General features: G+C 48.5%; 1 protein-coding gene across 1 annotated transcript; it reads left to right on the top strand.

Moving 5' to 3' along the window:
• The first annotated feature begins 506 nt into the window (after nt 1-506).
• Nucleotides 507-21,546, top strand: PRKAA2 (protein kinase AMP-activated catalytic subunit alpha 2). Its single transcript, XM_037404327.1, has 9 exons — nt 507-690; nt 6,812-6,953; nt 8,991-9,084; nt 10,450-10,594; nt 11,466-11,553; nt 14,095-14,319; nt 15,696-16,200; nt 17,673-17,799; nt 18,045-21,546. The coding sequence occupies exons 1-9, from the start codon at nt 597-599 to the stop codon at nt 18,281-18,283; spliced, it is 1,659 nt and encodes a 552-aa protein (XP_037260224.1). The 5' UTR covers nt 507-596; the 3' UTR covers nt 18,284-21,546.
• The last annotated feature ends 236 nt before the right edge of the window (nt 21,547-21,782 follow it).

Raw genomic sequence — 21,782 nt, 5'->3', positions numbered from 1 at the left:
AAGGAGGGTGTCACTCCCAGGTGGGTGTCCCACAGGGAGGGTTTACCCTAAGGAGGGTATCAGACCCAGCAGGTGCCCCCCAAGGAGGGTGTCACTCCCAGGTGGGTACCCCCTAAGGAGGTTGCCCCCCAGGGAGGGTGTCGCTCCCAGGCAGGTGCCCCCCAGGGAGGGTGTCCCCCCCAGGCCGGGCGCCCCCGCGCAGGGTGCAGCAGCAGGAGGCACGCCCCGAGGCGGGTGTCACCCCAGGCCCATGCCGCCCTGCGGTGTCACCCCGGGCGGGTGCGCCCCGCGCCGGGTCCCCCCTCGGCCAGCACCGGCGGCGGGCGCGCCCCTCCCCGCCCCCGCGCCCGCCGCGCGCCGCCGCCGCGCCCGCCCGCCTTGCCGCGCCGAGCCGCGCCGCGCCGAGCCGCGCCGCGCCGAGCCGCGCCGCGCCGAGCCGCGCCGCGCCGAGCCGCGCCGCGCCGAGCCGCGCCGCGCCGAGCCGCGCCGCGCCGAGCCGCGCCGCGCCGAGCCGCGCCGCGCCGAGCCGCGCCGCGCCGAGCCGCGCCGCGCCGGGGCCGGCCCTGTGCATTGTGGTCCGGCGGCGGGGGGCGAAGATGGCCGAGAAGCAGAAGCACGACGGGCGGGTGAAGATCGGTCACTACGTGCTGGGCGACACGCTGGGGGTCGGCACCTTCGGCAAAGTCAAGAGCTGAGTACCGCGGCCGCGGGGAGGGGGCCGGGCTCGCCGCGCTGCGCCCCCCGCCGCGCTCCCTCCCGTCTCCCGCCGCTGCCGCGGGGCCTCCGCGCCGGGCATCGCCGCGGCCGGGCCGCGCAGCATCCCCGGGGAGCGGCGGGGCGGGGGGGGGGGGGGGGGGGGGTGGAGCCCGGCGCCGCCCCGGTGGGCACGGGCTGGGGGCGGCCCCCGCTCAGGGCGGGTGTGGGGGGGCGCAGGTGGTCGTGGGCAGCCGGGGGGGACGCGGCCCTCGCCCCTGGGCAGCGGGGCGGCGAGCTGCATCCCCTGCGCCCCGGCCCGCAGCGGGACCCCCCGAAACTTTCCTCCCTCGGCGGGGGAGAGGTGATGGGGCGGCTGGGCAGCATGGCCGGGCGGCCTCCCGCGCCGTGCCCCCGCGTCCCGGGGGACCGGGGGGAGCGAGATCCGGGAGCCGGGGGGCTGTGCTGCTGCCCCCCGCGCCGCCGGGCAGCCTGGACCGTGCGCGGGCTGCGCACCGGGACCCTCGGTCGTGCCGGGGTGGGCAGCTCCCCTTTGCAAGGCACCAGCTTTGCTCTGCCTGGCCGTAACAGCTGCCAAGACTTGCATTCCTTTTTCCTGGGAATTCTACCATTACACGCCAATTTTATTTTCCAATCAATATATTAAAGAAGACCAACAACCCAACCAAGCAACAAAATCTCTTGTCCGAGCAAAACGGGAAGCTGCGATTCCCGGCTGGAAGCGGGTTCCGCGGGAGCGGGGGCAGCAGCCGCCCCGTGCCCGAGGGGCGATGTGCCCGCATCGGCCGCTGGCGTTTTAAAATAAACGCAAACTGACAGCAGGGGCAAAAACCCACCGCAGCCACTGGGGCTAAACCCACCTGTGGCCGTTCATCAGCCCCCTAAAAATATATTGCTGTGTTTAATCCCAAACCGCAAATTTACTGACTGAAGAATTATCGGAATAAATTACTTCTAACAGTAAGGACCATTTAAATCAGTCGTGTGTACCAGCAGACCTCAAAAAGTGCTCCAAAGGCAATTTTTTTCTTGCAGGCCAAATGAAGGCTGCCCACAATAGCCTTTTTTCCTTAGCTACCTTTCGGGAGTAACGGGCACAAATACCCCCCACCCCACATATGACCTGACTTTAGTAAAAACTGACAGTTTCCAAAGAAACATTTCAAATAAAAGAGATTTCCTAGCTCAAAACCCCTTATGGGTAAGTAGTACCCTTTATAATTATTTTTTTCTTCCCCCTTAATATATTGCCTACAACTGACAGGTGAAATTTGGACGTGACATTGGAAACAGATGAAGAAACTAGACCTCCTATTTATACAGAATTACAGCATTTTAATCAAATGCACTTTAGGAAAACCTGTATTCAACCCTGTTTAGCAAGAAACATGAGAAGAGCAAAGAGATTTCTGCCTGATTGGTTCAAGCTTTGAATAGGTTGTGTATAATAATTGCTTTTTCACTAAGAAGGCTGGTGCCATCGGTGGCGTTTCTTGCTGCTGATGTGTTTTCTTCAAACTCTGCCTTCCACGAGACTTTGTAAAAGGCACTTTTCCCTGCCTTCCTCCTCAAGGTTAAGGAATCATAAATTGCAATTGTTAAGGGTTACAGTTATTAAGGAAGTAAAAAAAATGGCAATGAAAAGGAGGATTTAGTGATGATGGGGTACTGACCAGAGCTTGGATTTGTAGCTGGAGCTGAATAGTCACTTTGAGTCATCAGAGACCAGAAATGCGACAAAAAAAGTCCCTGCTGCCCTGTCAGGATGTTCGTTCTGGCTCATCACTGCCATCAGTGAACTGATCCTCCTACAGACCAGGTGAACACTGCAAAATACCTGTTCGTTTCAAGCTCAGTCAGTTCCTTGATCTCATTTAGGGAAAGACCACACAAGGCACGGAGGGGAGCAGATAGGTTGGCAGATGGGAGCAGGATTTTGGTGATAACACTGAAATTCCAGCTGGAAATAGTGATGGAAATACAGCAACTGTTGGAAGAGAGGCAGGAGTTACTGCGGTGGATGTGAATGTGGTGGATGGACAGGAGGTGTCATGCCAAGGGTCAATGTTACTGCGCAGGATTTTGCTAAATACAGGCAGAGCTGGTGGTAGTTAGTTCTCCTGTCCTCCAGGCCAAAGGAAGATTAATTTGCAGAAAATAGATCTGTGGAAATCATCTTGGATTTTGAGTTTAGTGAAGCAGTGAAGGAAGGAGGTAGCATCTCCTCAGCTGGTGGTTGGTAAGAACAGATTAGTCAAATCGCTGCTGTGTTTGTCCAGGGCACATCCCACCCTGCGGGTCCCTGAAGAGCTCTGCCGTGATCACAGCCCTTGCACAACAAGGTTCACAGCCGTTGCAGCTTGGAGACCTTCAGTCAGAACCCAGCAGAGTTACACAAATATTTTTTCATGTGGTTCCACGCATGACATCCCTAGTGGCCACTTGGTGGTTTCTTCCCCCGCTTGTTGGCCATTGAGGTGACCAATTTGTGGTCCCTCAAGGACTGGCAGTGCTTGGGTTATGTTTATGTTGGTTACGATGGCACCTCCACGGGCTCAAGTTGGGGTCAAATCCCATTTTCCCAGGCACTGGACCATTGCTACTGAAGGACAAAGCTTGGCTGTAGTCGTCAAACTGTAGAAAGTTGTAGCAGATAAACTAAAAGAGACTGAACAGATGAAGGGAAGGGAAGGGAAGGATGATGCACCATATGAGCAAGTGCCACTGGGGCAGAATTAATACAGCCTTGCTAAATATACGCTTTGGGTGGACTTCATTCTTAACTTTGGGATAAGGTAAGGGCTGGCACAACTGATAGGAGTTTTCGTGCCCCTCCATAAACTTACATTCCCCTGGAGCATTTGCAAAAATGTTAACTGCTCGTGCTGCCTGAGCTGCATCAAACACACACTCAGAGGCAGGCTTCCTCAGAACCTGCTGTAAAAACCATGCTGTCAAGGGGTTTTAATGATTCTCTCAGCTTACGGTTTTATAAACAGTGTTCCTGCTCATTTTTTTTCTCTTACAAAACCAACTAAATTAGAAGGGTCTCCTTTCAGAAACTAATTCTATTACATCTCTTCCCTTTGTTGCTTCATAGCATCTGGTGCTGAAGCATTCTCGTGCCCAGGCAGTGCAAGCAGATGGGGTGCCAGCTAAGGACACTCACACCATGTCCCATGTGGTGTTGGCTTTTGGAGTTTAGGGTCAGCGTTGCCATCTAGCCATTATGGGATGGGGGTTTTTTGCAGCACAGGATGAGGTGCCGCTCCTCGTCTCCATGCCAAATCCATCTCCCCTGCTTGTCCCAGCAGGGTTCCGGCTGGTGGTTTTAATCTGTGGTGGAGTTTACCTGAGACAAGACACATGCTCAAATCCCTTTTCTAATACTGCCACACAGCCCTCCCTCCTCCCCCCAGGCTTTTTAATCCACGGAGGTAGTGAGGGAAGGAGGAGGCTTCCTCATCACCACCCAAGAGCACCACTGCCCATCCTTGGGACGAGGAGAAGACAAACCCATCAGAGATGAGCTGCACAAGCATCCCCTTTCCGTGGCTGTGGGAGGCACGGGACCTGCCGCTGCTCCTCATCCTGGGGCTGGATCGTCCCACCAGCGTGCTGCAGCACAGGGGCTGGGGCAGTGACTGAGCAGAGGGAAGGTTGTCCTTACTGCCTCATGTCAAAACTCCTGCCTCTGCAGGCTGCAGCCGGAGAGACCTGAAAGGCTTAAAAACTCTCCCACCACACAGCAAATTATGTTCTTTCTTTGTCTCCATCTCTCAAGGCGTTCGAGTAGGCTTAACAAGCCACTGGGGACTGAAACAATATCGCTGTATCTAATGCTTACTGTAAGCAAAAGATGGATTACAATATAGACTGTTTATTTTTAATTATTAATGTGTTTGAGCTAGCAAACCTTCGCAGGGTTACACATTGTTTGTCATGGATGGAAAGGAGATGAACTGTTCTGCAGTGGTATTAAAAACAGTAATTATTCATCCTGGGCATGGCCTTTTTTTTTTTTTTTTCCAAGTATGTAATAAAAATTTTTCAAAAGGGTATGCTGGGATAAGGCCAGAAAGGCTTGTCTTGCAACAAAGAATGGCAGAAATGGGGGTTTTCTTCCTCGTTCAGCAATAAGCCTCTTTGCTTTTCTGTTCCTCAGTTTCCCAACTGTTGGCTTAGTGTGTTATAATTCTTTAATGGAGCTGAATGAGTCAAGGACAGCTTTCAAAGTACAGCTTCTCGTGCTCCCAGGAAAGAGAGAGCAGAGGTGTTGCAGTGCTGTAGTTGACCAAATCAAACGCTGCTGGTGAACTGATCTCAAAAGTCATCTGCTGAAGTTGTCTTACACCCCTCTGTCATGCTTTCCCCAGCCTCCTCAGTGTAACGTACACCATCCATATACCATGACAGCCTTGGCAAAGAGAGGTCAGTGCCCTTTATAGGACTGGTATTGGCACAACCTGGGGAGAATTTCTTGCAGTGAACAAAGAGGCAATACCCCAGCCCCCTTGCAAGCCCCGCTAAAGCTTGAGCGTGCTTTTGTACCCCTTGCACACGCGCTGCTTTGCAGAGTCTTTCTCCAGCAAAGCCTCCTTCCATGGGGCAGGCCCCCCACCACCTTGCTCTCCTCTCCCCAAGGATGCACCTGAGAAAATGCCTCCTCAGACTATTTCCAGCGCTGTCCTTGCACCACACAAGAGGAATTATCTGCCTCCTCCAGCCCTTCGCTAATCCCTAAATTGCATCTATGCTGCAAGGCTTAGTTTATTTTCATTTCATCTAGTAGATTTAAGTATTGCAAGGAATAAAATGGACATGCAAAGTGGTGCTTTAATTTTCAAGGGCAGTAAAGTGTTTTATTTTTAGGATGCTCTTACTGAGGAAAGAATCTCTGGCAGGTCTTATCTGGTGGCTAATAATAGTGACCTGGCATGCCCCGAGCAGCGCCGGCACTGCTGCCCTGCCCTTCTCACGCCGTTCGCTTCTGTCAGCTCATTAGAGCCTCCAAAATTACAGTCTCTAATAATGTAATAACAAGGTTTGTTTGTAATTATTAACTCCTTGTGCTCTATGTTATTACTGGAAGGGTAACCTTCATAATTAGAGAGCACAAATATTTACTGTAAGCAGGTTTTCTGTGCATCTTTAGAAAACCATCAGTGTGTCACCATTTTTAATGTGACATTGGAAAATACTCAGAAGGGGTAGCTCATGGCCACAGAACCCTTTTAGATATAAACATCTAACTGGCAGTTTTCAAGCAGTTTCTGCTGTTAACTTCAATATAAATCTGGCTTCCTTGGGGCTTTTTATTTTTTGTCTAGTCTGTTTATTGATAACAAATGGATCAAACGCTGAATTCATTTCACATTATTAAGTTAGTGCAATTCCCCCAGTGACAGTGGTGCAACTCCCAGTTTGTGGTTACTGTTTGTCACTGTACACAGGAGATAAGCATCAGCGTCTCAATGTACCAAGTGCATATTATAAAAACCCAGACTGAAGTTTGTACCTTTTCTAAACCCAGAATTTGCCATTGCAGTACAGCAGTGTTCCTGCAGCTTGTCATCAAACTAAGAAGCATACTTGAGAATGTATAAATAGAAATTCATTTTAGTAATGCAAATCCTTCAGTCTTATTTCGGGCAGGGAAAATCCCTATTTATTTTTTTTTTTTAAAGTGTGATGGTCTAGTTTTAAGACTGGGTTTATTAGGGATTTAATCAATCAGTGTGTTACAGTGGAGATTTTCCTCTGCCATTTAAATATATCTCTTTCTGATTAATCTAGCTTTTACATGCTATAAATCCTTCCAGATTAGCTTCGGGTATGACCTCCTCCAGTAATTCACTCTGTTTTATTTACTTGAGTGTTCTTTGCAGATAAGTCCCCTCTCTTCTGCCTTCCATGACTCCACTGGGAAAACAATAGAAGTGAAGAGACAAACCCCAAATTTAAAATATTTCACCCCTCATCTTTTGGTTTGTTCCCTTCGAAAGTTGCTTTTTGCTTCTAAACCACAGTGTCCTAAATTGCTGGTGTGAATCTTGCTGCACCGTTTAGTGACTGTGCAATGCTCTCTTCCTAATAGTTGGCGAACACCAGCTGACAGGGCACAAAGTCGCAGTAAAAATACTCAACAGACAGAAAATACGCAGCCTGGATGTAGTTGGGAAGATCAAACGAGAAATTCAAAATCTGAAACTCTTCCGGCACCCTCACATTATCAAACTGTGAGTACCCTTTCTGCCATGGGTTCAGCTCCATCTGCAAGGACTCTACACACACAGCTGGCTTGGTTTCGGGAGATGGCTTAGAGTTGTAGGAAATGTTAGGGATGTGGTCAGGTTTTTGTGTGTTGGAGCCAAACATCACTTTTGGAGAGTCTCCCACTAACTTATGGGGGACACACTTGACACTTTGAGAAACGATGGAAGGCGCATCCTCCGTTGGGAGCCTGAGTTATTGTAACAGCCCACAGACTGATGTCCCTGCGTCAGGTTTTGCTCAGAGCTGTCCTCTCTTCTACACAGAGGCCATCAGAAAGGTGCTTAGTGAGGGTCTGGGCTCTCCTGCCTGGGGATTTCATCAGGGATTTCTGTGATGACCCTTTTTAGGCTTCATATCTCCAGGCTTGAAGCCGCAGAGGATTGTGCTTGAGGAACTGCAGCACGGGCAGGCTCACAGAGTGAAGCCTTGGCTTGAAGTCAATAGGATTTATGTTTTAATGGCCTGATTATCCAGAGCTTAAAGGAACTTTTTTTTTTTTTTTAAATTTATTATTCAGGCACAAGTTTTCCAAGTTGCCACTCTGATGAACCTGAATTTCAGTTGTAAATCAGCACCTGCACTCCAGCCTCTGGGATTCCTTCTCAATCCCCAGTTTGTGCAGCCAGTCCACATTAATGAGGCACTCGATAATATCTTTGGCATTTCTATAAAAGAAAGCTGTTGAATGGTAACTGCAAGGATAAGTTGACATTTGGGTCAGCCTTAAAACTGGCATGAGATATAGCAAATACCTGGGACTTAGAGGCAAGAGAAAACAAATTCTCTTTACAGTTAAATAACTAACCATGCAGCAACTGTTGACTTTAGAGCAACTTCACCGTTCCGTGGATTTATTGGAGAACAGATCAGTATTATTTCACAAAAGAGCCAGCAAGAGTCCCCAGCTGTGTATCCAGCATCCTGCAAGTTATGTCTTGTTCACACATTTGGCAAAGTATTAAAGCCTAGAAATTAAATCCAGTTTAAAAATATCAGTGTCCTGTAGTACATAGTGCAAACATGAAATACAGCAATATAGAAGAGAGGTGCATAAACCTCCTCTTTTAATAGCTTTTTACATGTATATAAAAGAAATAGTGGGGCAGTTAACAGTAACTTAGATGTCTGAATCCAAAGAACTTGAGAATCAGGTTATTCCTATTGATCTCTATGGGACTATCACCTTTCCACTTGCTGATCTCTGGAAGTGGTTTGAAATCTGTTTGCTACAAATTATAACCCATGGAAATTCAGCTGTTAAAAAAAAGAAAAAAAAAAGGCAAGCAAACAACAATGTATCTGAAATAAAAGAGAGGGGCGTCTCTGCTGGTGCTGCTATGAATTCCTGTAGCTGCATTGACCTCCTCTGATCACTGGCAGTTTATACCAGCTGGGACACTGAAATGCCTTTGCAGTGCTTGGGGACCATTTTGAATGGAAACAGAATAAATTTGGAAGTCAAGGGTGATATTCCTTTTTTTTTTTTCCCTCCCCTATTCTAAAATATAGAGGGATTTAATATTTGAAAAATAACTTTTGGGGTGTTCATCTTTGTTTCTGTACCTTTCCAAAAGTAGCTCCCTGTAACATCTAGTTCTTCTTTATCCTTGATATGAAGGAAACCAAATATACCCCCACCCCCAGCTAACGAAGCCTTCATTTCTAAAGTTCTTGTTGCACATCTTAGCCAAAATGGAAATTTGAAAGTCAGGACAGTCCTAAATGGGATAGGATTGTCTGGCAGAGATTTCAGAGGATTATTTAAAAGCTTGAAGGAAAACCGTAGGTCTGTAAAAGAGATCCTTTCATAGACAAGTGAAAGATTAGACTTGAAATAAGAGATGGCATTTCAGAGGTGGAAAGCAGTTATAAATGCAAGATCCAAACAAATGCATTATTTTAAGTGTTCATGTGCAACTAATAATCCATTTAAAAGCCTTTCCCTGTTCTTCTTGATTTTTTTTTTTTTTTTTCCTCTAAATCTGCTTGGTTTTTTGAAGGTACCAGGTCATCAGCACACCGACAGACTTCTTCATGGTCATGGAATACGTCTCTGGCGGTGAATTATTTGATTACATCTGTAAGCATGGACGTGTAAGTGCCAGTACCATGTCAGCCCAAACACTTGTGTGGGAAGAGGATGGTGTTTAGAAGCAAAACAACTGCTAAAGGGAATGTGGTTAAGGTTAAGGCCCAAAATAGAAGCTGCTTCACAGCAATCTCAACTGGAACATCTCATGCCGGCTCGCATAAAAGTTGCGTGCAATTTTTTGCAACATCCTCTGATTTATTCCGATATGCAAACCAAAATATCCAAGGTAACGTGTTGCTTAGTGCAAATATTTGGAAAACTAGCATATTTTTGTAATCTTTAGCTATGGGTTGCCTGTCAAAACACCCACAGTTCAGCAGCAGATTTACAGCATCGGAGGGGAGGACCATGCGGTGTGGTCTCTATCCCAGTCGTTCACCTCCCCCTTGGCTCCACGTCAGGTCTTTTGAAGACTTTTTAAGGAGGTGGCTTATCTGACCAACATTTTCAAATGCCAGTAGTCCTGCTGGGTGTAAATCAGCTGAGGTGCAGGTTGAGCCCACAGAATATGATGCTATGGTTACAAAGAACATCACTAGTGTCTGCCCTGTGGACATCCTCGTAGGCAGGGAGCAGTCACAGGGCAATGGGCTGAGGTGGACATCCAGAATAAAGCTTCAGGTGAAGGAGCAGCCCATCATACGTTTCTTCTCTATACTACAAAAATCATACGTTTACAATAAATTGGTTTAGATTAGCACAGTGGTCGATGGAGCTGACTCCATTTAATTCCCTGCATACAGTTCTGATTTCCAGCACATTTCACGCATCTGGATATTTTCAGTGGCTAATTTGGATCCTTTCTGAACTTTGGCATTCAGAAACTAAATTTTTCACGAAGAGAGTCTTTAGGAAGTCATCCTTAAAAATAATCAGTCCCCTCATTTTAAATACAATTTCTGTAATACAGTTCATAAAACTTTATAGCTAAGACAGCTAGATAGTTGATTAAAATTATCACAATATTCCACCTTTGGCTTTTGTTTCTCCTGAAGCTATCTGTCCATGAGGAATTGCTCCCTGCAGCATCCTCTGTTTTGTCCAGCCTTGATCTGCATGTGCCGTGTAGCAAAGCTGGTCTTGTTGGGACAGGAGGCCATTGCCTTGTAGGTGCCACCAGTAAGTTCTTGAGAGCTCAGCTAAATTTACGTTTCTTATTTCATCTCTGGGCTGTATCATTTGCAAACACTAGCACATTATGAAATGCAAGGGGGGAAAATCTGCTTTATTTGCTGCTTCTGGTCACAAGCACGCTGTGATTTTCTCTCCATGCCCTGGAACATTTTGGCTCCTTGCTAAGTCAAACCTTCCCCTGCCAGCTCTGCAGGCAGACCAACCTTCAGGACTCTTTCCCCTTGCATCCACAGGTTGAAGAGGCAGAAGCTCGACGCCTTTTCCAGCAGATTCTCTCTGCGGTGGATTACTGCCACAGACACATGGTTGTCCACCGAGACCTGAAACCGGAGAACGTGCTGCTGGACGCACACATGAATGCAAAGATAGCCGATTTTGGTATGTGACCCCAGCAGCATTCCAGAAATGCAGCCAGCTCCGAGGCGCTTCCTGGAGCGTGTCGGTGTAGCAAGCCTTAGAAAACCCAGAGCCTGCTTTCCTAACCACTAGCAGTTGCTTTACCTGAAAAGCCCACAGTTATAAACACCCGGCCTTTTAGCAAAAGCAGGGATTACTTATTGTAGGCTGCTTCTGTACTGGCATTGAGAGTAGAGCAGCAAAGTAATTTGCAAATCTTTGCTATGTTTTAGCATAATCACCTAATATAAAGATGTAGCTAATTTAAGTTTAAGGCAGACTCCGTGCAGTGAATTCCAGGGCGAGCTGGCTGCCTGTGTTTATTTTCATGCATGTTCTCGGTACGTTTGGCTGTGTGCTCTTGGCCTCACTTCATTTTACAAATGGGCAGTAACAGGAGCCTTTAAGTGGCGTTACCGATGGAAATCCATTGAAATAGTTGGGCTACCAGCTCAGTCCCGGTGAGTCCTTTCGACCAGTGATAAATCCTTCTGAAGATTTACTAATCTCACAACCCCCATATAAAGTAAGTGCTCTGGGATGAATTACGTCTGTTCTCCTCTGTGCTGTGGAATTTAGAGCTTGGGGAAGCAAAGTGAGCCTGGAGTGAATATTCCTTGGTTGAATGTGAAAATAACAACAACAGTAACAATAGTAACAATAATAACAGCAACAACAATAATAATAATGATAATTTTCAAATCAGCTCAAAGGAGTCTATCTAAATTATAGCAACAGTTCTCCTCCAGATTTCCCCCTCCACTTGCTGTACCTCTCCTCTGTGCGGTACAGAGTCCTCTGTGCCTGGACCTTCACATAAAACACCAATATGTAGCATGCATCTTGTTTTTAGGATTGTCCAACATGATGTCAGATGGTGAATTTCTCCGTACCAGCTGTGGCTCCCCAAATTATGCAGCCCCTGAAGTCATCTCTGGAAGGTAGGACACACTACGTCTAAGCAGAACTTATGTGAGCAATTGGTCGTTAAATTTGTTCTTGGGATTGGAAACACCTTTGCTAGCAAAAGCAGCTGAATCCTTTCAGCCTGTATTTTATGTTTGGGTGAATCCACTGGCAAAAATCTGAGGGTGTTTTCTTGGTTATTACATTTCTTAGTAACTGTAAGAGCAAACCACATTTTGCTAAAGATGTTTTCTTTGTTGGAATTACTAGCAGCAGATGTTGACTGTTTATATTTCTAACTAAAGAGGGTGAAAATTACTCTTTGGATGCAAATACTGAGGTTTCAGATGGAAAGGCTTTTCCAGGCCACCTCCTTCTCTCCTGCCCACCTATAATATACAACACAGGTTTAACGAGGAAACTAACTTCACTAACAGAAGAATCAGGAAGATCGTTAATCACTTCCCTACACTGTTGAACTCTCGTGTTGAGTGTCTTCTGGTTCCTTAAGCTAGGGGTTTTGTTCATGAGGGTAGGTTCAACCATCATAACTTTGGTTTTGAATTGATGAATTGAATTGACAAACCTCCAGTGTGGTTGCATCTCTCAGTGTACAACATCTGCATGACACATAGCATGTTGAATGCACTCTGCAAGGTTGGGTTGGACTTAACACTTCTGTATCAACATGGTAAACTCCAGTATTTTCATGGCAGAAACCTGTTAGAATATACTTATTTCCCTGACTCTCTCTATAATAGCATAGCAAGCGTTGAAAATACAGATTTTCAAATTTTCAGTCCTCTGTATGATCCTTCTCATTATCTGCCCCATATTTTTTGAATCAGCCTTCAAATGAGTGTTAGTTTTCCTAATCCAGCATATTTTTGCCTATAACTGTAGCTTTTAAATACAACAACATTTTGTTCAAAGTGTGTTCACCGTGATTATGATTATTTTATTCTCATTTACACCAGCACGAGTGTTGGCAGAGTATCCTAGGAATTAGACTAGCATCCAACAAACCCTGTTGTGACTACAACTCTACGTGCGAAAGCAAGACAAACCTTATTGTCAAGAGGGGGACAAAGCCAAAAACTCTACCATGGTTCCAAAAAAATACTGTTTTCATGCCCTTTCCAGTAAAGGCCAGGTGCACATTTTTTTTTGGTTTGTATAGGAGACAAAGCACGGGGCAGATCAACAAGCAGGATTTAGTCCCTGGATGCAGAGCCTGATCGTTCCAAGGGTACAGGCAATACAGCTTGTTAACAGCAAAAGTAAGAAGGGAACATAAACCCAAGCCTACGTGTTGCACTGTTTCACGGGCTACAGCTGCAGCCCTCCCGCATCAGCGCTGCTTACAGTACTGGTGATGCCTGAGGTTTGTACCCCTGATGATCATGCCAAGCTGCCCTCTGCTCAGCACCACGGCAGCATACACGCTGCATTTGCGGGGGAGAGGCGTGACGGCTGCTGCTGCGGCAGGCTGCCTGCCTTGCCTCGCCGGCGGGTGTGCAGGGCAGGGGTGGCTGGATCCCAGCTCCTGCCTGTGCTGGCTAGAGCACAAAAGCAGTAGAATGTGACCGCCTGGGTTTCACAGTCATAAAAGTGCATCTGGTTTGGGCTTAAAACTCCAATCGACTGTTCAGGCAATGCAGTTATCAGCAATCAGGCTTCTTATCTGTTGGAACTGGGCATGGAGCCAGGACCAAGGGGGCAGCTAGCTAATCATTCCAAAATGACTGCTGCTGTCCCTGGCCTCAGCAGGGACCGTCTCACCCTTGGACAGGCAGAGCTGGTGCTTTGGGGCTGTTCAGAGAATGGCCACGTGCACGGCTGGTGCTTTTTGTACACCAGCGTGTCTGCGGCGATGCTTTTCAGGAGAAGCCAGTGCAGGAGGCTGAGGTTTCACGAAGAGACTTCTGTATTTCCATCTCAACCTCTGTGTTTTGGTCGGGTTTTACAGCCCAAGGGTGAACACTGCCTCCCAACACCTCTGAGAAAGCATCCGTTGTAGCAGAAAGAGACAAACAAGTCGGGCAAGCAAGCAGCTGCCAACCCCGTGTGTTTGGGGTGTCCCGACTTGGTGATGCCAGGGGGTGCATTAGCAGCTTGTCGGAAGCGGGAACGCTTGCATACCAGCACATAAACTTCCAGTGAAAATGAACACTCAGAGATACAGTATCTGCTGCTGTTTAATCTGCCTCACCAAATGAACAGAAATTGCTGGCTGAGCCCGTGAGGCGAAGGAGCAAATAAACCCGGCAGGGCTCTTGGAAATGTGGGGTCTGGCTTTTTGGAGGGTCTGGTGGAGGCAGGGGTGTACACGGCTGTCCGGAGGAGCGTGGGCAGTCAGCACCAGCTCTGCCGTGTCATCCCCCCTCGCCCCCGAGTGGTTTGGCTCAGGCAGGTTTGGCCAGGGGAATCCACGTGAGCAGCCCCAGGGTGGGCTGCAGCTCTGGCCCCAGTGGAACTGGCAGCGGGTCCCCAGCTCACCCAGTGGGACCTGCTCGCTAACTAAGGAGAGGAGGCCGGGGGGGTGACACCTTTCTCCTGCCCTTGCCTTCGCGCAGGCTCTATGCCGGCCCAGAGGTGGACATCTGGAGCTGCGGTGTTATCCTCTACGCCCTCCTCTGCGGCACTCTGCCTTTTGACGACGAGCACGTGCCCACCCTCTTCAAGAAGATCCGGGGAGGTGTTTTTTACATCCCTGAATACCTCAACCGCTCCGTCGCCACTCTCCTCATGCACATGCTGCAGGTTGACCCCCTCAAGCGAGCAACCATCAAGGACATCAGGTCAGCCCAGTGGGATGGAGTGGGCTGGCTGTGGTTGGGGGGCTTTGGTGGGCCAGTGGCAGATGAGGGGGGCTGTCCTGGGGGTCCCCTGTTGGCGGGTGTGCAGAGTGGTTTACAGAAGTAGTTGGCTAATCCAGCTGGTTTTTGTGGTGAGTGATTCGAGGAGCACTCCTGCACCCTTCTGTGCTCATGGAGAGGTGGGCGCTGCTGGCTGGCAGTGGGCGACGATGAACAGGGTGATGACTTTATATATATATATATATATATGTATATTAAAATGCTATTTTATTGCATTATAAAACGGCCTCAAAAATCTCTTAATGGTGCTTAGCAAAACCAGCTATATCATGCAATAATCCTAAGAACTTAATATTCACCAGCCATTTTTCATTACTTTATTTCAAGACTACCTCCCTCTGGGTGCCAGTTCAGAATAAGAGGGTAATCATTGTAATTAGTGTCTATCCAATAAAAAAGGAGGAGAAACCCAAGAATTACTAACTTAATCCATAAATATCAGATATAGTTTCAAATGTGAGCAAATGGTTCATCTTTAAATGCAGCACAGTTTTCTTTCCTAGTCAATGAGTGCAGTGCCCATGAGCCTTTTACCTGCATGCGTCACTGCGGAAATTCCAGGTAAAGGGAACCACTGGGCTCTTAAGCAGATATTTGTGTCTGCAGAGGTCATTAAAAGTCCATGGCTGGTAGTAGGACTTTGGAATTCTCACAATCTGAGCCATTTCAGAAACATTTTGTAAGACTGCAGCCCGATACGCATTTTATGAAATTTACAGTAATCATTACATCTAGCTGGCGTGCGAAGCGTAATACTGCTAGGACTTTCAGGAGTTCTTAGGCTTTTAATGCATCCGCAATGGATGGCCTTAATTTTACCCTTCAAGTAAAACCAAGTAAAATGTCTTTTTTAGTTCTGAGTTCCTTAAGACTAGAGGATTTAATTACATGTTAGAGCAGCAGCGTATGTAGCGAGATTACAAGTTGATATGTAGAACCTATAGGCGAGGCCCTCTATGGCATTTAGCCGCTTAATTATCATTGACTTCATCGTAAATCAGTGGGAGTCGGGGACCCGGATAGCTTTGATGCTTTCTATCTCTATCAGACCCATGGTAATCAAAGAGCGTGAGCATCTTGTAAGTGCTGGGAGGTTAGTTCAAAGCCAAGTGAGCCAGCGGCCGTGCTTGCGGAGCGTGGTGGCTGTCGCAGGACAGGGGGACCGTGCAGGGCTGGGCTGAGCTCCCCAGGCTGCAGCTGAGGGTTAGTCGGAGCTGGAGCAAGCGAGGGGCTGGTGGCAGCAGCTGCCGCAGCTTGCCTTGCACAGAGCTCACGGTGGCTCCTCTGCTTTTCCCCAGGGAGCACGAATGGTTTAAGGAGGAGCTGCCCAGTTACCTGTTCCCAGAGGACCCTTCTTATGATGCCACCGTCATCGACGACGACGCAGTTCGGGAGGTCTGTGAAAAGTTTGAATGCACTGAGTCGGAGGTGATGAACAGCCTGTACAGCGGTGACCCTCAGGACCAGCTGGCGGTGGCTTACCACCTCGTCATCGACAACCGGAGGATCATGAACCAAGCCAGTGAGTTCTACCTCGCCTCCAGCCCCCCCACCGGCTCCTTCATGGACGACAGCACCCTGCACATCCCTCCCGGCGTGAAGCCGCACCCCGAGCGGATGCCACCGTTGATAGCGGACAGCCCCAAAGCGCGATGTCCTTTGGATGCCCTCAACACCACAAAGCCCAAACCCCTGACTGTCAAAAAGGCCAAGTGGCACCTGGGGATCCGCAGCCAGAGCAAACCCTATGACATCATGGCCGAGGTGTACCGTGCCATGAAACAGCTGGACTTCGAGTGGAAGGTAGGGAGTGCTGGGGCTTCCTGGTGCTTTCCAAGGCTTATTTGCTCGTGAGCTGAATTGCTCAGGGCGGGTGGGAAGTATGGGTACAGCTTCACCTGTTTCCAGATAAATGCCCCCGACGTGCAATAATCCCTGCTATTGCTTGTTAAGACAAACGCACTGCATTAAGGTGGTAGCTGTGGTTAAATATCCGTGGTGTTTGTTTATGGTGTGAAATAAGAGTTTTCCTTCTGAATGCTTTAAGCCCCTGGCTGGACAGATGATTCTGCCTCATTTAGCCGCAGGGATAAGAGGAGCCAGTCACATTTCTAATTCCAGTGGCTAATTCCTCGTGAGGAATCGAGTGCTCCTGGGCAAAGTAACTCTCACTGTTTCTTACTTGGGTCCTATCAGTCGTGTGCGCTGAAATGGCACGGTGCGCATCTTCTTAAAAGATGCACAGGTGAGGGGCGGGGGGGCATTGGGGGCAGGAGTTTGTATCACTGATGCAGCAGCATTTTCCTCAATGAAGATGGAGCCTGGCGCGAGCATCAGGAGCAAGGTAAGGTGAGAATTTCAGCCCAGATCTTCATCACCAGAGGAGACCCTCCTCGCTCCAGGTCCCAAGGGTTGCACAGTGTGAACATCACTATGCCACTTCTTCAAAGCCTCCTAGCTCCTCCTTATTTTTGATAATATGTATTTAAAGCCAAGTAGTGCCCAGGAATCTGATTTCACTGCACCAGCCAGGAGATGGGCTGTCTCCAGCTGCGTATGCCTGCACCAGCCAGACATGCGTTAGCTGCACAGTTTTGCAGAGAGTGAACAAACCTGATGTATTTCTGGTACAGCTTCACAAACTGAGTCAGCCCAACATCTTCATGTAGGCAGTGGAGCTTATTTTGTATGAGGAGGTTTCACAATAGTCTTCCCCACCCTAAGAATAACTTCAGATGTGATTTTTCATCAAAATAGCTTTCTTCTTCACGCAGTTGCTTCTTAAATATAGCACAGAGAAAAAAGCTCATTGCAAGTGAGAGGCAGCAGATCGTGGGGTGGGAAGTGGCAAGAGAAAATCGAGGCTGATTCACGAGCAGTGGATTTCGCCATGCTGATGGGAGAGGTTACTTTGCCTAGCTGCCCAGCCTGCCCTGGTGTCACCGACACAGTCCTCATACGCAGGTCTGCAAATGGACTTTTTGGCTGGTATGGCCATTGATGCTGGTGAGGGAGGAGCAAACATCAGTTTGGTGCCTGGCAGCTGGGTCACGGCAGCTTTGTCTGCCAGCAGCTGCTGAATCAGAGCTCTAAGAAGCATTTTAAAACAGGAGGGAAGAGGATGTGAAGCCACTTGCTTAATTTTATAGGCACTGTTATTTCTAGAAACTGTTTTTCTCAGCGGATGTCTTGCTAGTATTGAGAAGAAAATAAGGAAAGACAAGTTCTTCTTGCTACCTTGAATCTTACCCCTGAAAGCAGGTTTCCCATTGCAGGTGGTGAACTCCTACCACCTCAGAGTGCGCCGCAAGAACCCTGTGACGGGCAATTATGTGAAGATGAGCCTGCAGCTCTACCAGGTTGACAACCGCAGCTATCTCCTGGACTTCAAAAGCATCGATGGTAAGCGGGAAATGGTGCAACATGAGATTTAAAGCACATAAAATGGCAAGTTTGGAAGTCTAAAAAAAGAATTTAAAAATCATTCTTTGCATTTTCAAGTGCTTAGGCAGCCATTTAAAGTCAGCAAAAGCCCTTTTCATCCATTTGTCTCCACCATCGTTAATAGTTCCTTACCAAACATGCATGGAAGATGCCCAACTAATGCCACTCTTTTCTTTCTTTTTTTTTTTTTTTTTGTGTGTAAGATGACATGATGGAGCAGAGGTCCGGCTCATCCACGCCGCAGCGCTCCTGCTCCGCCGCCGGCTTGCATCGGCCAAGGCTGAGCATCGATGCCGCCGCGGCCGCCGAGTGCCAGTCGCTGATGGGCTCCCTGAGCGGCTCCTTCGTTGGCAGCATCCCCTCAGTGACACCACGCCTGGGGAGCCACACCATGGACTTCTTCGAGATGTGTGCCAGCCTGATCATGGCCCTGGCTCGCTGATGGGCAGCACTGAGGCACCGGTCCCTCCGCACACGGTACTGCACTGTGAGGATCTGGTCTGACTTGTCCGTTCCTTTTTTCTTCTGCTTCGTTCCTCCTCCTTTGCCCCTCACTGCTCCACCGCCTGCGAGACAGAGCCAATTCCAGACCCAAAATGTACTCCCCTCTAACAAGGCACTGAGGAAATTAAGAATAACTTCATTTCACTCGTTACACCGAGGTGAAATGTATCCAATACCCTTTTATTCCTAGTGAACCCAATGGGAAATGTTTGCATGGCTATGAAGTAGCAAATGTATCACTGAGTTTTTGGAAAACACCTCCCCCCAGTTCATCCTGAGTTTACAGAGCCGTGGCCAAACCTCCTGCGCTGTAGGTAGCATGCAGTGGGACTGATGCTGTGTCCCCTTTGCTGTGCAGAGCAGAGGCAGGCTGGGCTGAGCCAGCTCAGAGGGGTCGACCAGGAGCTACGCAGAACGGAGTGGAGGGGTAATGAAGTAGCTCTGCGGCGTTCACACCTGGGTGCCAGCAGCCGCTGGCCTCTGGTAACACTTTCCTCCTAAAACTAGCAGCTGCTTAGATGTGTCTGCACCAGTGCAATATGCCATCCCTCCCGGCTGTTTTTTATTCCCCTGCTAAACGTGGGGAGGGAAGGTGGGATGTGCAAAGGTCCTGTTGCAAACGTGCTGTGGGAAAGCCTCCATGTGTCAAGTCTTTGCAGCGGAGTGTCCCGTAAGAGGCTTTATTTCCTCCTCCCGAGAGCCCCGGACGGCAGCAACCCGCTCACCACGTTCAAAGATGAAGGCTGCTTGCCTTTCTTCCAGCCCTTAATCGTCACCCCCCTCCAACCCGCTCACCCGCCCCTGCCGCGGCGCCACTCCAGGGGCCGAATCCCAGGCAGGATTCAGCTGAGCCACCGATGGACGGCAGGATGCCGATGAGCCACCCAAACCCCCAGCACTTTGCCCAGCCTTCGCCCAAGGGTGGCCTCGTCACTGCCGGGCCAGAGCCAGCAGCATCACCTAGCTCCGAAGCATTTACCTCTTGCCTTTCCCATGGGAAGCCTTTCCCTGTTGTTACCACCTTAAATCGCTGCCAAATCCGCCTTCCCTGCCGTCCTTGCTCACCGCCTCGTGCTGCCGGAGACTCACTTTCCGTGCCGGAGGGCTCTCCCGTCCCGCTGCCGCCTGCCGGACCATCACCTGCACCGCTCCGCCGGTGAGGCAGGGCAGCTGAATGCACAGGTCTACTGTTGCTTTACTGCTGGCTATCTGAAGGATAGGTTTTTATTTCTTAAGACAAACTACAGGGATTTTAAAGGTTAAATTCCTGTTATTCAAGGGTAAACTCTGATACACGTGTGACTTCTTTGTTTAAAAGAATAATTATTTTTTATTACAGAGGCTTAATCTAATGGGCAGCATTGGCATCTGCTTGGCTTTGCTCTGGTATTTAATTCCATTTACTTCATTACGAAGGAACATAACAATCTAATCAGTCAAGAAACAAATACTTTATGAAAACTTTGCCAAAAAAATCCTGGGTGGACTTTTTTTTCTTTTTCTTTTTGCTTTTTTTTTTTTTGGTTTTGTTTGTTTTGTTTTGTTTTAAGAAACAAAACAAAGGATAACTTTTGCTGGTCCCAGGTATGCAGTCATTCAACTTTAAAAAAAATCGATTCCATCTTTTTGATAGCTTCTTATGACCCACTGAGGTTTTTTGCTAGGTTTTTTTGTACAGTGGCACTTTAATTTATACTTTCTGCAAGTTTCTATGAAAAGTGAGGAGGAGAATGACACATTAAGCCTTTTGTACTAATCACTTCGGGTAATGAAAACAAGTACGGGATATTTTTGCCATCTACTGGCAGTTAAATGGACATTTTCAGCTCAAAGTCCCTTTTTCTAAAAAAACACAAAATTGCCTTACTTTTGTTACAGATTACGCATGGATTCTCACTAATGAGACTTTACAACTCCAATTTTTCCAGAAGCCGCACAAACTAGAAATCTTCCAAAAAAAAATCAGTTTTGCTGTTAAGTTCTCGTACGCTAAATCCACCACAGCAATGGTTGGATTGTAAACCTGGCAGCAGAACAATTTTGTTTTTAAAAGAAACACCGGAAATATTTGTAGTACTCCTAGGTTTTGTAATGAGCTTTTTATTATATTATCATTATTAAATAAATACTCTGGGGTGGAGGACAGCTCTGGTACTGTGCCTGGTGGCTATCAGATGGTGCGTCTCCAGTGCTGTGGTGTGAGCGGGTCATACCTGGCGAGGATGGAGACTCCAGACTCCCGCATGCCAAAAACCCCACCCTAGAGCCAAAGCTGAGCAGCCCCCAGCTCTGTAGCAGCTTTCGGATCAGTGCTGAGATGCAAGCAAATGCTGAGCAAACAGTCCTGAATGGGTTTGGGTGCTAGAGAGAAGCCCCTTTGGAAAGGAGCAGGGAAGGGTGGCTGAGCGGCCGTAGGGTCAGACATTATTTCCATCCAGGGAGCAGCTGCAAGCGTCCATACCCCCTCTGTGAAATGCGTTTGACATGTAAAAGGCTCTTTGCATTATTGCTCACAACTGCGCATCTTGCCAAGTTGCTTGTCCTGGAGACACCTGCAGCCCAGTGGATAAGGGGCTGGTGTGTTAGATGTGATCTGTGGTTCAGAAGCAGATAGATAGATAGATGTCTTGCCTTAAGATAACGCGTGTCCTCTGGGATTTCCTACCCAGCAGAGCTAATAGTATTAAACAGCAGCAAATGCCCTTGGGAGGAAATAATTGCTTCCTGGAGGTGTGTGGGTGGTAGAATAAGCCCTTGTGGCACTTGGCATCTTCTCAGACCCATGCGGACATTAACTTCTGTATAGGATCATAGAATCATTTAGGTTGGAAAAGACCTTTAAGATAGTCAAGTCCAACTGTTAACCCAGCGCTGCCAAGTCCACCACTAAACCATGTCGCTAAGTACCACAACTGCACGTCCTTTAAATCCCTCCAGGGATGGTGACTCCATCACATCCCTGGGCAGCCTGTTCCAGTGCTTGACCATTCTTTCATTGAAGGAATTTTTCCTAATATCTGGTCTAAACCTCCCCTGGCACAATTTGAGGCTGTTTCCTCTTGTCCTGTCGTTTGTGACCTGGCAGAAGAGACCAAGACCCACCTGCCTACACCCTCCTTTCAGGCAGCTGTAGAGAGCGAGAAGGTCCCCCCTGAGCCGCCTCCTCTCCAGGCTGAACACCCCAGTTCCCTCAGCTGCTCCTCATCAGCCTTGTGCTCCAGACACAGCTTCACCAGCCTCGCTGCCCGTCTCCGTACACGTTCCAGCCCCTCTACGTCCCTCTTGGTGTGAGGGGCCCAAACGTGAACCCAGGATTCGAGGTGCGGCCTCACCAGTGCCGAGTACAGGGGCATGGTCACTGCCCTGGTCCTGCTGGCTACACTGTGTCTGACACGAGCCAGGATGCTGTTGGCCACCTTGGCCACACCGCTGGCTCA

Source organism: Falco rusticolus, chromosome 11, assembly GCF_015220075.1.
Source record: "Falco rusticolus isolate bFalRus1 chromosome 11, bFalRus1.pri, whole genome shotgun sequence".
Classification (NCBI taxonomy): Eukaryota; Metazoa; Chordata; class Aves; order Falconiformes; family Falconidae; genus Falco; species Falco rusticolus.
The sequence above is the reverse complement of the archived record's forward strand: the minus strand, read 5'-3'. Positions and strand labels throughout refer to the sequence as shown.

What these genes read in the sequence shown, in the direction of transcription:
- PRKAA2 (XM_037404327.1), top strand. Translation starts at nt 597, where the DNA reads ATGGCCGAGAAGCAGAAGCACGACGGGCGGGTGAAGATCGGTCACTAC. An exon ending in TGCAAAGATAGCCGATTTTG is followed by an intron (nt 10,595 to 11,465) that starts GTATGTGACCCC and finishes TCTTGTTTTTAG; the next exon opens with GATTGTCCAACATGATGTCA. An exon ending in GCAACCATCAAGGACATCAG is followed by an intron (nt 14,320 to 15,695) that starts GTCAGCCCAGTG and finishes GCTTTTCCCCAG; the next exon opens with GGAGCACGAATGGTTTAAGG.